This window comes from Zootoca vivipara, chromosome 9, assembly GCF_965207765.1.
Source record: "Zootoca vivipara chromosome 9, rZooViv2.hap1.1, whole genome shotgun sequence".
Classification (NCBI taxonomy): Eukaryota; Metazoa; Chordata; class Lepidosauria; order Squamata; family Lacertidae; genus Zootoca; species Zootoca vivipara.
In genome coordinates, this window is record NC_142592.1 from 69,306,501 (window position 1) to 69,318,449 (window position 11,949).

The 11,949-nt window shown below is 47.6% G+C and overlaps 1 protein-coding gene across 1 annotated transcript; it reads left to right on the top strand.

Moving 5' to 3' along the window:
- The first annotated feature begins 6,526 nt into the window (after nt 1-6,526).
- Nucleotides 6,527-11,817, top strand: LOC132592715 (uncharacterized). Its single transcript, XM_060279294.2, is given in 3 exon segments — nt 6,527-6,657; nt 7,607-9,692; nt 9,694-11,817. Coding segments are annotated over 2 exon segments (2,085 nt in total). The 5' UTR covers nt 6,527-6,657; nt 7,607-7,734; the 3' UTR covers nt 9,821-11,817.
- Nucleotides 11,818-11,949: the final 132 nt, after the last annotated feature.

An 11,949-nucleotide genomic window follows, 5' to 3' on the forward strand; every position in this document is an offset into this window, starting at 1 on the left:
CACCTCACAGAGTGTTTGTTGTGGGGGAGGAAGGGAAAGGAGAATGTTAGCCGCTTTGAGACTCCTTCAGGTAGTGATAAAGCAGGATATCAAATCCAAAATCCAAACTCTAGGTCTGGCCAATAAAAGGCTGATATGGGAGCGGTTGGGGGCCAGGCTGGTTCTTTCTTTTTCACCTCTCCTCTGGGAAAGTGCTCTTTCTTTTGGGCTTTGATTACTTCTGCCTCCTTCAGTGCCCACGGCACCCACAATTTTCTTGCCAAAGGATGTGGGTAGCTACACCTGCAACAATTGCAAGTTGGTTTCCCTACTAGAAAACAAGGTTGCCCTTCTGGAAGAGAAGGTGCAGCAGCTTCAGGGGCGTGTATCTACGCTCCAGAGAATTAAAGAGCTGGAGCTTTTCTCGGATGCAGCAGAGCACACTGTCTGCACCAAGGAGGAGACAGGGGATCTCCCTGAGGAGGAGGTCAGTTCCCCAACACAGCAGCCAGATGTATGGAGGAACGTGACTCATAGAAGTAGAAGGCCCAGGGATCGCTCTGAGTGCTTAGAATTACACAACCGTTTTGAAGTGCTCATGGAAGACGAGGAACAGACTCCACCTGAGGATCTCTCCCTCATCACAGTTGATGAGGAATATGAAGACGAGCAACCAAGTCAGTCCTCTGGAAATATGCAGGTAACCTTGGAAGGGACAGCACATAGAAGAATCCCAACCAAGCCTATGAAGAGGCGTGTAGTGGTGATTGGGGATTCCCTACTGAGGGGTACAGAAGCAGTGATCTGTGGGCCTGACAAGATGTCTCGAGAGGTGTGCTGTCTACCTGGGGCCAAGATCAAAGATGTAACAGAACGGCTGCAAGGAATCATAAAACCCACTGACAAATACCCCTTCCTTTTGGTGCATGTGGGAACCAATGACACTGCAAGCCATAGCTTACAGAAGATCAAAAATGATTATGAGGCTCTGGGCAGGAAGTTGAAGCAATTAGATGCACAAATTGTCATCTCTTCTGTCCTCCCAGTTGAACGACATGGCCCAGGGAGAGAGGGAAAAATAGGGGAAGTGAACAACTGGCTTCGCAAATGGTGCAAACAGGAACGGTTTGGATTCCTAGATCACGGCCTGCAGTTTCTTGAAGATGGACTTCTGGCAAGTGATGGACTGCACCTCACAAAAGTTGGGAGGAATGTTTTTGCCACAAAACTCAAAAACCTCATCAGGAGGGCTTTAAACTGACTTATGTGGGGGAGGGAGACAGTGGTCCTGAAGGTAGGAGTCTATCAAATGCTGAAGATGATCATCCAAATGTCAAGGACCAAATGGAGCAAGCAGCATGCAGACCTAGTGGTGGGACAAAAATATCCTTAAATAAGAGACATGGGGGAATGATCAACGGTCTTCAATGTCTGTATACTAATGCACAGAGCATGGGAAATAAACAAGATGAACTTGAGCTCTTGGTACAGCAAACTAAATATGACATAATAGGCATCACTGAAACCTGGTGGGATGAGTCTCATGACTGGAATGTAGTAATAGAGGGATACAATCTATTTAAGAGAAATAGACCAAACAGGAAAGGAGGAGGAGTAGCTTTATATGTTAGGGATATGTATACCTGTGAAGAGATCCAGGATTTAAAACTTCAAAGCCAAATTGAGAGTATCTGGGTCAAAATTAAGGGAGAGAAAAACAACAGTGATCTCATTGTGGGAGTTTACTATAGATCCCCAAGCCAAACTGAGGACACAGATGATGCCTTCCTGGAACAGATGGCCAAGCATTCCAAAGGAAGTGAGATAGTAGTAATGGGGGATTTCAACTATCCTGATATTTGTTGGATGTCAAACTCAGCCAAGAGCATAAGGTCGAACAGATTCCTCACTGGCCTTGCAGACAACTTCATTGTCCAGAAAGTGGGAGAAGCAACAAGAGGATCAGCCATTTTAGATCTGGTCCTAACCAATAGTGATGACTTGGTTAGTGGGGTAGAAGTGGCAGGATCATTAGGTGGGAGTGACCATGCTCTTCTGGAGTTTATTATCCAGCGGAAAGGAGCAACCAAGCATACTAAGGTCCAAATTCTAGACTTTAAGAAAGCCGACTTCAGAAAACTTAGGGAAACGCTGGGTGAAATCCCATGGACAGTAATACTAAAAGGGAAGGGAGTTCATGATGGTTGGGAGTTTGTTAAAAGGGAGATATTAAAAGCACAACTTCAGGCAATACCAATGAGACGGAAACATGGAAGGTGCCTAAAGAAGCCAGGCTGGCTATCTAAAGAACTTTTGACTGAGTTAAGATTTAAAAGGGATATGTACAAAAAATGGAAAAGGGGGGAAATCTCCAGAGAGGAATTCAAACATATAGCCAGCACGTGTAGAGACAAAGTCAGAAAAGCTAAAGCACAGAATGAACTCAGGCTCGCTAGAGAGGTTAAAAGCAACAAAAAGGGCTTTTATGGGTATGTCCGTAGCAAAAGGAAAAACAAGGAAACAGTGGGGTCACTCAGAGGAGAAGATGGTGAAATGCAAACAGGGGACAGAGAAAGGGCAGAACTCCTCAATGCCTTCTTTGCCTCAGTCTTCTCCAAGAAAGAAAACAACGCCCGACCTGAAGAATATGGAGCAGATGATTCAGCAGGGGAAACACAGCCCAGAATAAGTAAGGAGGTAGTACAAGAATACTTGGCTAGTTTAGATGTATTCAAGTCTCCAGGGCCAGATGAACTACATCCAAGAGTATTAAAAGAACTGGCAGAGGTGATTTCAGAACCACTGGCAATAATCTTTGAAAATTCCTGGAGAACAGGCGAAGTTCCAGCAGACTGGAGGAGGGCAAATGTTGCCCCTATTTTCAAAAAGGGGAAAAGAGAGGACCCAAACAATTACCGCCCAGTCAGCCTGACATCAATACCAGGAAAGATTCTAGAGCAGATCATTAAGCAAACAGTCTGTGAGCACCTAGAAAGAAACTCTGTGATCACTAAAAGTCAGCATGGGTTCCTGAAAAATAAGTCATGTCAGACTAATCTGATCTCATTTTTTGACAGAATTACAAGCCTGGTAGATGAAGGGAATGTTGTGGATGTAGCCTATCTTGATTTCAGCAAGGCCTTTGACAAGGTGCCCCATGATATTCTTGTAAAGAAGCTGGTAAACTGTGGGCTAGACAATGCTACCATTCAGTGGATTTGTAACTGGCTTACTGACCGAACCCAAAGGGTGCTCATCAATGGCTCCTCCTCATCCTGGAGAGTAGTGACTAGTGGGGTGCCACAGGGTTCTGTCTTGGGCCCAGTCCTGTTCAACATCTTTATCAATGACTTGGATGATGGGCTTGAGGGCATCCTGAGCAAGTTTGCAGATGACACCAAATTGGGAGGGGTGGCTAACACCCCAGAGGACAGGATCACACTTCAGAATGACCTTAACAGATTAGACAACTGGGCCAAAGCAAACAAGATGAATTTTAACAAAGAGAAATGTAAAGTACTACACTTGGGCAAAAAAAATGAAAGGCACAAATACAGGATGGGAGACACCTGGCTTGAGAGCAGTACATGTGAAAAGGATCTAGGAGTCTTGGTAGACCACAAACTTGACATGAGTCAACAGTGTGATGCAGCAGCTAAAAAAGCCAATGCAATTCTGGGCTGCATCAATAGGAGTATAGCATCTAGATCAAGGGAAGTAATAGTACCACTGTATTCTGCTCTGGTCAGACCTCACCTGGAGTACTGTGTCCAGTTCTGGGCACCACAGTTCAAGAAGGATACTGATAAGCTGGAACGTGTCCAGAAGAGGGCAACCAAAATGGTCAAAGGCCTGGAAACGATGCCTTATGAGGAACGGCTTAGGGAGCTGGGTATGTTTAGCCTGGAGAAGAGAAGGTTAAGGGGTGATATGATAACCATGTTCAAATATATAAAAGGATGTCATATAGAGGAGGGAGAAAGGTTGTTTTCTGCTGCTCCAGAGAAGCGGACACGGAGCAACGGATTCAAACTACAAGAAAGAAAATTCCACCTAAACATTAGGAAGAACTTCCTGACAGTAAGAGCTGTTCGGCAGTGGAATTTGCTGCCAAGGAGTGTGGTGGAGTCTCCTTCTTTGGAGGTCTTTAAGCAGAGGCTTGACAGCCATCTGTCAGGAATGCTTTGATGGTGTTTCCTGCTTGGCAGGGGGTTGGACTGGATGGCCCTTGTGGTCTCTTCCAACTCTATGATTCTATGATTCTATGATTCTATGATCAACGAGGTACAATACTTTCCTTTGAACTTCTGTAGCCACGTAGGGCTCTCTCTCAGGACCGCTACCCAGGAGTCGGCGTATGGAAACTGCTCCCAACATCCAGGGTGTTTTGTCACACTTCGAAAGATCTGGTTGGTTAGGTCCAGGTCCTACGAGCCCTGGGAGAGTGGGGCTGTTTGCAGGGAGTTCTCAGTCATTTGGGGTTCATCGCTCCACCGTACGTATTTGCGTTTGAATTTGCCAAAATTATTCACCATGCCTTGTAATGGAATCCATTCCTCCTATGAGTGTGCCCCCCCCCCCATTATGCCTCCTGCTTGAGTTGTCAGCCTTCAGTGCCCACGGCACCATCAGTGAGGTACAATTCTGCCCCCCATTCCTGGTGTTAAGAGCACCAAGACCTAAAACATGGATGGAGCATTCTGAGGTCATGGCGTGGAGTGGGGGAAGGAAGGATTTTGCAATGTAACCATTGTGGGGGGGGGGGCACTTTGCAGTTGGATTGCTGGGATCAGCCCCTCCCTCGCTCTCCTGATCCCCAGAAGGAAGAGGGGAGGGGGGAAACCTTCCTCTCCGCCCCCCACTAAATTCCTCCCCTCCCCTCCTGGAACATCCTTGTCTCACTCCGCCCCTACAACCCCAAATCCCCTCCCCAATATGTTGCTCCTCCTCCTCGCCATCCGGCTTCTGTTCCGGGAATGGGGGGGGGAGGAGAGCCCCGTCCCAAACTGCCTGCTTCTCCCGGAAGTGGAGCTTCTACACCGGATTGCTCTTTTGCGCCGTAGCTCTAAGGGCGCGCGCTTTCGGAAAGGGGAGGAGGGGCGGCAGGGGAAACGCCCCCCCCCGTGGGAAAGAGAATCGGGAGCGAGGACGAAGAGGTAAAGGGGCCGCGGGGGGGGGGGAGAGAAAGGACCCAGAGACCCCCGCCAGCTCCGCAAAGCGCCATTCGTGGTTCCCGTCCGCATGGTGTCGATCCCTGCACGCGTGCTGCGAAGGGGGCTTTCCTTGGTCCCATAGGCGCCTTGGCGGGGGGGGGGACATGGGGCGCCCACCCAGGGGGTCCCCACGAGGACCCCCCCCTTGCCCCGTTACCCCCACGCAGGGATCCCTGAGACCCTCTGGTCTCTGCATTGAGAAAGGCGGGCCAGGAAAGGGTTAACGGGAGCGGGGGACGCCTGGATAGAGACCCCCCCTCGTCCCTTCTCTACTCGTCTTGGGGGGGGGGCTCCGGATGGAGAGACAAGGGGTGCGGAGGGGAGACACAGGGAAAGAGAGCGGAGGGCGAAGAAGTGGGGGGGGGAACATCCCTTATGCATTAAGTTAACTGCAGTACTTGTTCTGGGCAACGTGGCTGCAGTTCTCACTCAGGTCCACAACATGCAAATGATGGATTGAGAGTGCTGTTCACGGATTGGGTAGCTAGGGGGAGTTTGTTACTGTTGCAAATTACTGAATACTATATAAGACAGTCGGCTAACCAGTGTTTCCCAACCTTGTGCCTCCAGCTGTTTTTGGACTACAACTCCCATCATCCCTAGCTAGCAAGACCTTGGTCAGGAATGATGGGAATTGTAGTCCGAAAACAGCTGCAGGCACAAGGTTGGGAAAAACTGGGCTAAGCTACTGTTCAGTCTGGACTCAGAGCTAGAATAAAGAGCTGGCTGTTTTGAGAGCTGTGTCTTCATCCTTCTTAGCCACTATTCAACACCAACCATTGGTCCCCCTGGAGAGGAGAGGAAATCCCAAGAGGAAGAGGGGAGGGGAAGCTTCCCGGAAGCGGCTCTTTGTTTCCACACTCCCACCCAGGAAGCAGCCAGAAGCCTTTCCCTCTCTCTCAGGCTTCCATCTTTAAGTGTCTTTTCCACTGCCTGGTTCATTGAGGATGAGGATAATGTACACCTGTCATAAGAAACAGGGGTGCAGAGTCCGTGGAAAGACTCTCAGGATTGATATAGAAGTTGCACCTCAAAAGCATTTCTGTTCCTCTTATTCTTTGGAGACGCAGGTCAGTATATTTGGCATCAGTTTGGCTGCAGGAGTTGCTGGACATCATCCAACGGTCTTAGAGAGGTTCTCCTCCAGAGCCTTTTCTTCTCCTGAGGATAACCCACGAGGCAGCGAAGGTTTAGGATCCGAGTTTTCCTTCTCAATGGGGTCCCTTCCCCAATTGAGGAGCCCCATCTTCCCTTCACTTTCCTCTGCAACATGGACAGAATCTGCCTTCTTGACTGAGGGATTCACTATTGTTCTCATCCTCTCCATCCACCAGGGCCTGCCTTCACCTGCAGCAGAATTCCCCAACCCACCAAGGATTTGAGACCCATCAGCTATCCTCACCTGGTTTAGCCGGCCAGTTGAAGCCGTTGCTTGGATCACGGCCCCTGTTGCATACTGACACAGGTGAGCACTCAGTGCAGGGTGGGGACCCCCCATAACCTGTCGGCCACCAAAGGTACTACTACTCCCCTAACACCCCAAGACATCCTATAATTATGATATTTAAGATGGATCAGGAATAAATTCATGTCCCCTGAAATAACACAACTTCTGGCCATTAATGAATCAATACTACATGTTCAAGGTTGAAGTTTCCCTTAAGTACAGTTATCCATTTGCCTTTAATATCAAGCTTTTTCAGTGCCAGATTAGGATAGTCCAGAAGATGGGCACGAGATCAGGCAGCACATCATTATTATAAAGAACAATGGGGGTGGGTGTTTCCATCTGGGATCCCCATGTGCCAGTTGCTTTCCTTCGGCTTCTCCTACTCTCTCCATGCAATGAGAGGCATGTAGACGGAGGTCCATCTCCAAGAAGAGGAGCTTCCCTGAGCACCCATTCAGCTGACCCAAAGCCCCAAGCCTTGTAACTACGGTTGTTCTCTGACTGACCCAGACCACAGTCCCTGGAAAAGACGTAGACCTGGGTCTCACAGAATGGTCCACATGGACCTCCTGAGGCGAATGGGACTGTGCAGGGGATTAATGAAGATCTAGAGGTGGAAATGGGGGTGGAAGGAGGATTATGATGCAGAGGATGGGAAATGTTCAAAGGAATGATGAAGTGGAGAAAGAGAGGACCTGTTGATGGACAGAGAGCAGCTGCCTTTCCTGTGAGGAAAGAATAGATTTGAAAAGGCTGTATTCCCAGATCATGCTGCTTTATTAACGATGATTGAGGACTATGAAAGGTTGCTGGTGCATTACTATCATTTGATGACATTGCATCTTCATTTCCTAAAATCTGGGAACATGGGTGGAGAATGTAGGAGACATCGCAATAAGAGAGGTTGCTAATGGTGCTTGATGTGTTCTTTTTTTCTTTGTTCTCTTCCTTGAAACCCAAACAGGACTTCTTCTCAGCCCATTCTGAGGAAAGTGATGGAGAAGAGAAGTCAGAATTTCGGGGGAGGGAGAAACTTTCATTTCACTAGAAAAAAACGTTATAATGTGTGAAAAGTGGAATATGCTTCACTGAATGAGCACACATAGCTCACATCAACTATCTCAAAAAGGGGAGAAACCATTTAAAGGTATGGAGAATGGAAAGAGTTTCACTGATAGTGGAACACTTAGAACACATCAGGGGACTCACATGGGCAAGAAAGGATTCCAATGCAAGGAGTCTGGAAAGAGCTTCAATCAGAGGGGAAACCTCAATAAACATCAGCGGACTCACACAAGTGAAAAACTATATAAATGTATGGAGTGTGGAAAGAGTTTTAGTGATAGTGGACGCCTTAGACAACATCAACGGACTCACACAGGAGAGAAACCTTTTGAATGTATCAAGTGCGGAAAGTGCTTTAGTGAGAATGGAAAGCTTAGAAGACATCAACGGGTTCACACAGGGGAGAAACCTTTTAAATGCATGGAGTGCGAAAAAAGCTTCAGTCAGAGTGGAAACCTTAAATTACACCAGCGAACTCACATGGGAGAAAAACCATATGATTGCATGGAGTGTGGAAAAAGCTTCCGTTTCAATGCAAGACTTAAAACACATCAACGGACTCACACAGGAGAGAAACCATTTAAGTGCATGGAGTGTGGAAAGAGCTTCTGTCAGAGTGGACAACTAAATATACACCTACAGATTCACACAGGAGAGAAACCATTTAAATGTATGGAGTGTGGAAAGAGTTTTAGTGATAATGGAAACCTTAGAAGACACCAACGGACTCACACAGGAGAGAAACCATATAAATGTATGGAGTGTGGAAAGAGTTTTAGTGATAATGGAAACCTTAGACAACATCAACGGACTCACACAGGAGAAAAACCATATAAATGCATGGAGTGTGGAAAGAGCTTCAGTTGGACTGGACAACTCAGTATTCATCTACAGACTCACACGGGCGAAAAACCATTTAAATGCATGGAGTGCGAAAAAAGCTTCAGTCAGAGTGGAGACCTTAAATTACACCAGCGAACTCACACGGGAGAAAAACCATATGAATGCATGGAGTGTGGAAAAAGCTTCCGTTTCAATGCAAGACTTAAAACACATCAACGGACTCACACAGGAGAGAAACCATTTAAATGCATGGAGTGTGGAAAGAGCTTCTGTCAGAGTGGACAACTCAATATACACCTACAGATTCACACAGGGGAGAAACCTTTTAAATGCATGGAGTGCGGAAAAAGCTTCAGCTTAAATGCAAAGCTTAGAAGCCATCAACGGACTCACACAGGAGAGAAACCATATAAATGTATGGAGTGTGGAAAGAGTTTCCGTCACAGTGGTCACCTCAATATACATCTACAGACTCACACAGGAGAGAAACCGTATAAATGTATGGAGTGTGGGAAGAGCTTCAGTCAGAGTGGACAACTTAGAGGACATCTTCAGACTCATACAGGAGAGAAACCATTTAAATGCATGGAGTGTGGGAAGAGCTTCAGTTTAAATTCAAACCTTAGAAGCCATCAACGGACTCACACGGGTGAAAAACCATATAAATGTATGGAGTGTGGAAAGAGTTTTAGTGGTAATACAAACCTTAGAAAACATCAACGGACTCACACAGGAGAGAAACCATATAAATGTATGGAGTGTGGAAAGAGTTTCAGTTACAGTGGACACCTCAATAGACATCTACGGACTCATACAGGGGAGAAACCATATAAATGCATGGAGTGTGGAAAGAACTTCAGTCACAGTAGACAACTCAATAGACATCTACAGATTCACACAGGGGAGGAACCATATAAATGCATGGAGTGTGAAAAGAGCTTCAGTTTCAATGAGTCCCTTAGAAGACACCAACGGACTCACACAGGAGAGAAACCATATAAATGTATGGAGTGTGGAAAGAGTTTTAGTGATAATGGAAACCTTAGACAACATCAACGGACTCACACAGGAGAAAAACCATATAAATGTATGGAGTGTGGAAAGAGTTTCAGTCACAGTGGAAATCTTAGAAAACATCAGCAGACACACGGGAAAGAAACCATATAAATGTATGGCATGTGGAAGGAACTTCAGTCAGAGGGGAGCCCTTGATTTAAGTCAAGAAACTAACACAAGAGACAAACCATACAAATGTCAGGAAAGTAGATAGAGGGTCAGTCCTAGTGGAAGTCCTATATCAACAGACTCTTGAGCAGGAAGAACTTTAATAGTTTAACCGTACAAACCCATCAACAACTGAAGAGTAGAAGCAGTTTAAATGGAAAGATTTGCAGAAAGTGCTTTTGTTATAATGGAGTGTTTAAGAAACATCTTGGGACTCTCACAGGGGAGAACCCATTTAGATATATGGAACTAGTGGAATTCAGCCCGTTTAGTAAACGGGCGCTAGCTGGGCGGGAACAGAGGGGAAGCCCTGGGACGGCGCAGGCGTCGCCTCCACCAGCGGGGATGTGCGTGGAAGACCCCAGGCTCCACCTGGGTGGTTTGCTGTGGCGGCGGGTGGGCGGTTTGTGTGTGTGTGTGTGTGTGTGTGTGTGTGAGAGAGAGAGAGAGAGAGAGAGAGAGAGAGAGAGAGAGAAGTGAGCGGGGCTTTTCTGGGATGTGCCGCCTGCGCGAGCTAAGTGCGCATTGCAGCCAGGCTGGTGGCAAGTTTGCACTCAGGGTCACTGTGGAATAGGGAGGACTGAATGTATTGGGGGTGGGAAGGGTGGGGGGGTTGTGTGTGTGTGTGCGGTATGTGTGTGGAGAGAGATGTGGTGGTCAAGCCACTCCGGCTCCAGCCTCTTATCAAAAGGTTGCTGTGGATCCCGTTTCCCTAAGCAACACCCAATAAAAGCCTCCATAAAAAATAAAAATAAAATAAAAGCACAGCCGAGAGAGGGGCAGACGCAGACGGCTTTCTCTCCCCTTCGCCCCAAATGCTTTAATTTCCCCTCAAACGCGGCCTGTCTGGACGGAGGAATCGAGGCTCTCGTTCGCTCGCTCGGCTTTGTGGGCGTTGTAGTTTCCCTTTCCCTCCTCCCTGCGCGGTATTAGAGACGGCTGTGTCGGGACGGGGGGTGGGTGGGCCGTGGCGGGCCAGGAGCGTGTCCTGCTCAGCTGTGTGTGTGCGTGTGTGTGTAAGAGAGAGAGAGCGCGAGCGCGCGCGAAGGGAAAAAGCAGCAGCCGTGAGAGGGGAAAGTTGCGGCTGCGTTTCCCTCCAGTGACTGCCTGAGGTGGTTTGCTGTGGCGACGGGCGGGCGGTTTGTGTGTGTGTGTGTGCGCAAGAGAGAGAGAGAGAGAAGCGCACGGGTCTATCCCGCAGCCTCCTCCTTCTCGCACTGCTGCTTAGAAGCGAGTGGTTGGCGACCGCAAACGGTAGGCAGAAGGGTTGGGGGGAGAGAGCGCGCGCCTGCGTTCCAAGTCTCTGGTCCAATCCCTGTATCCCTGGGGTACATGCGCAGTACCCCAGGGACACACGGGACAACTGGACGCAGGGACAACTTGGACATTATTATATAGGATGTGGGACATGTTCCTCTCAGAATCCACTCTTTTCTTCACAGCAATGAACTCAGCAGGAAATCAGTCTTAAAAGCATGATGTGTATTTGAAGTTCTTGTGTTTATATGTAAAACTGAACAGTAATGAAATATTGAAGGCAATGTCTCACAATAGGGAGTATAATTTTAGATGTAAGATACCTTTTGATAGAGAGGGAAAATCTGAATTGCTGGTGGGGAGTGAGGATTAGGGCTGGGCCATATATTAATAGCTCGTCCATACCGGTTTCTAGACCACATCACGATAACCTTTGAAAAATAATTGATATGGCAATAAACCACGAATCACAGTGTGTGTTTCTAGGATGTACCTGGAAGCAGCCGGCAGAAAACTTTGCTTCGTGAAGCCCCTGCACATTCCCAGTTGCTGACTTCCCTCCCAGGTGACAGGAAGAGAAACACACACCTCCATTGCCCTGTGTCGTTCCAGCCTCTTTCCTCCCTTGCTCCCTTCTGCCGGTTTGTGTGCCGGACTTAGATATACTGTGGGCGTATTTTTTTACTACTGAAACTGGATTTGCTCTCAGGAGCTAAATTTTGTGCCTCACTGGGGACCCACTGAGAACTGTAGGCTTTGAACCCTCAGTAAACTATAAATGAAGAAGTCCTGCTTCCAGTGTGTGTGTGTGTGTGTGTGTGTGTTGTTGTTGTTGTTGTTGTTGTTGTTGTTGTTGTTGTTGTTTTGACCTCTGCATGGGAATTGCTCTGCACGTGGCCCCTTCCCCGCTGATACTTA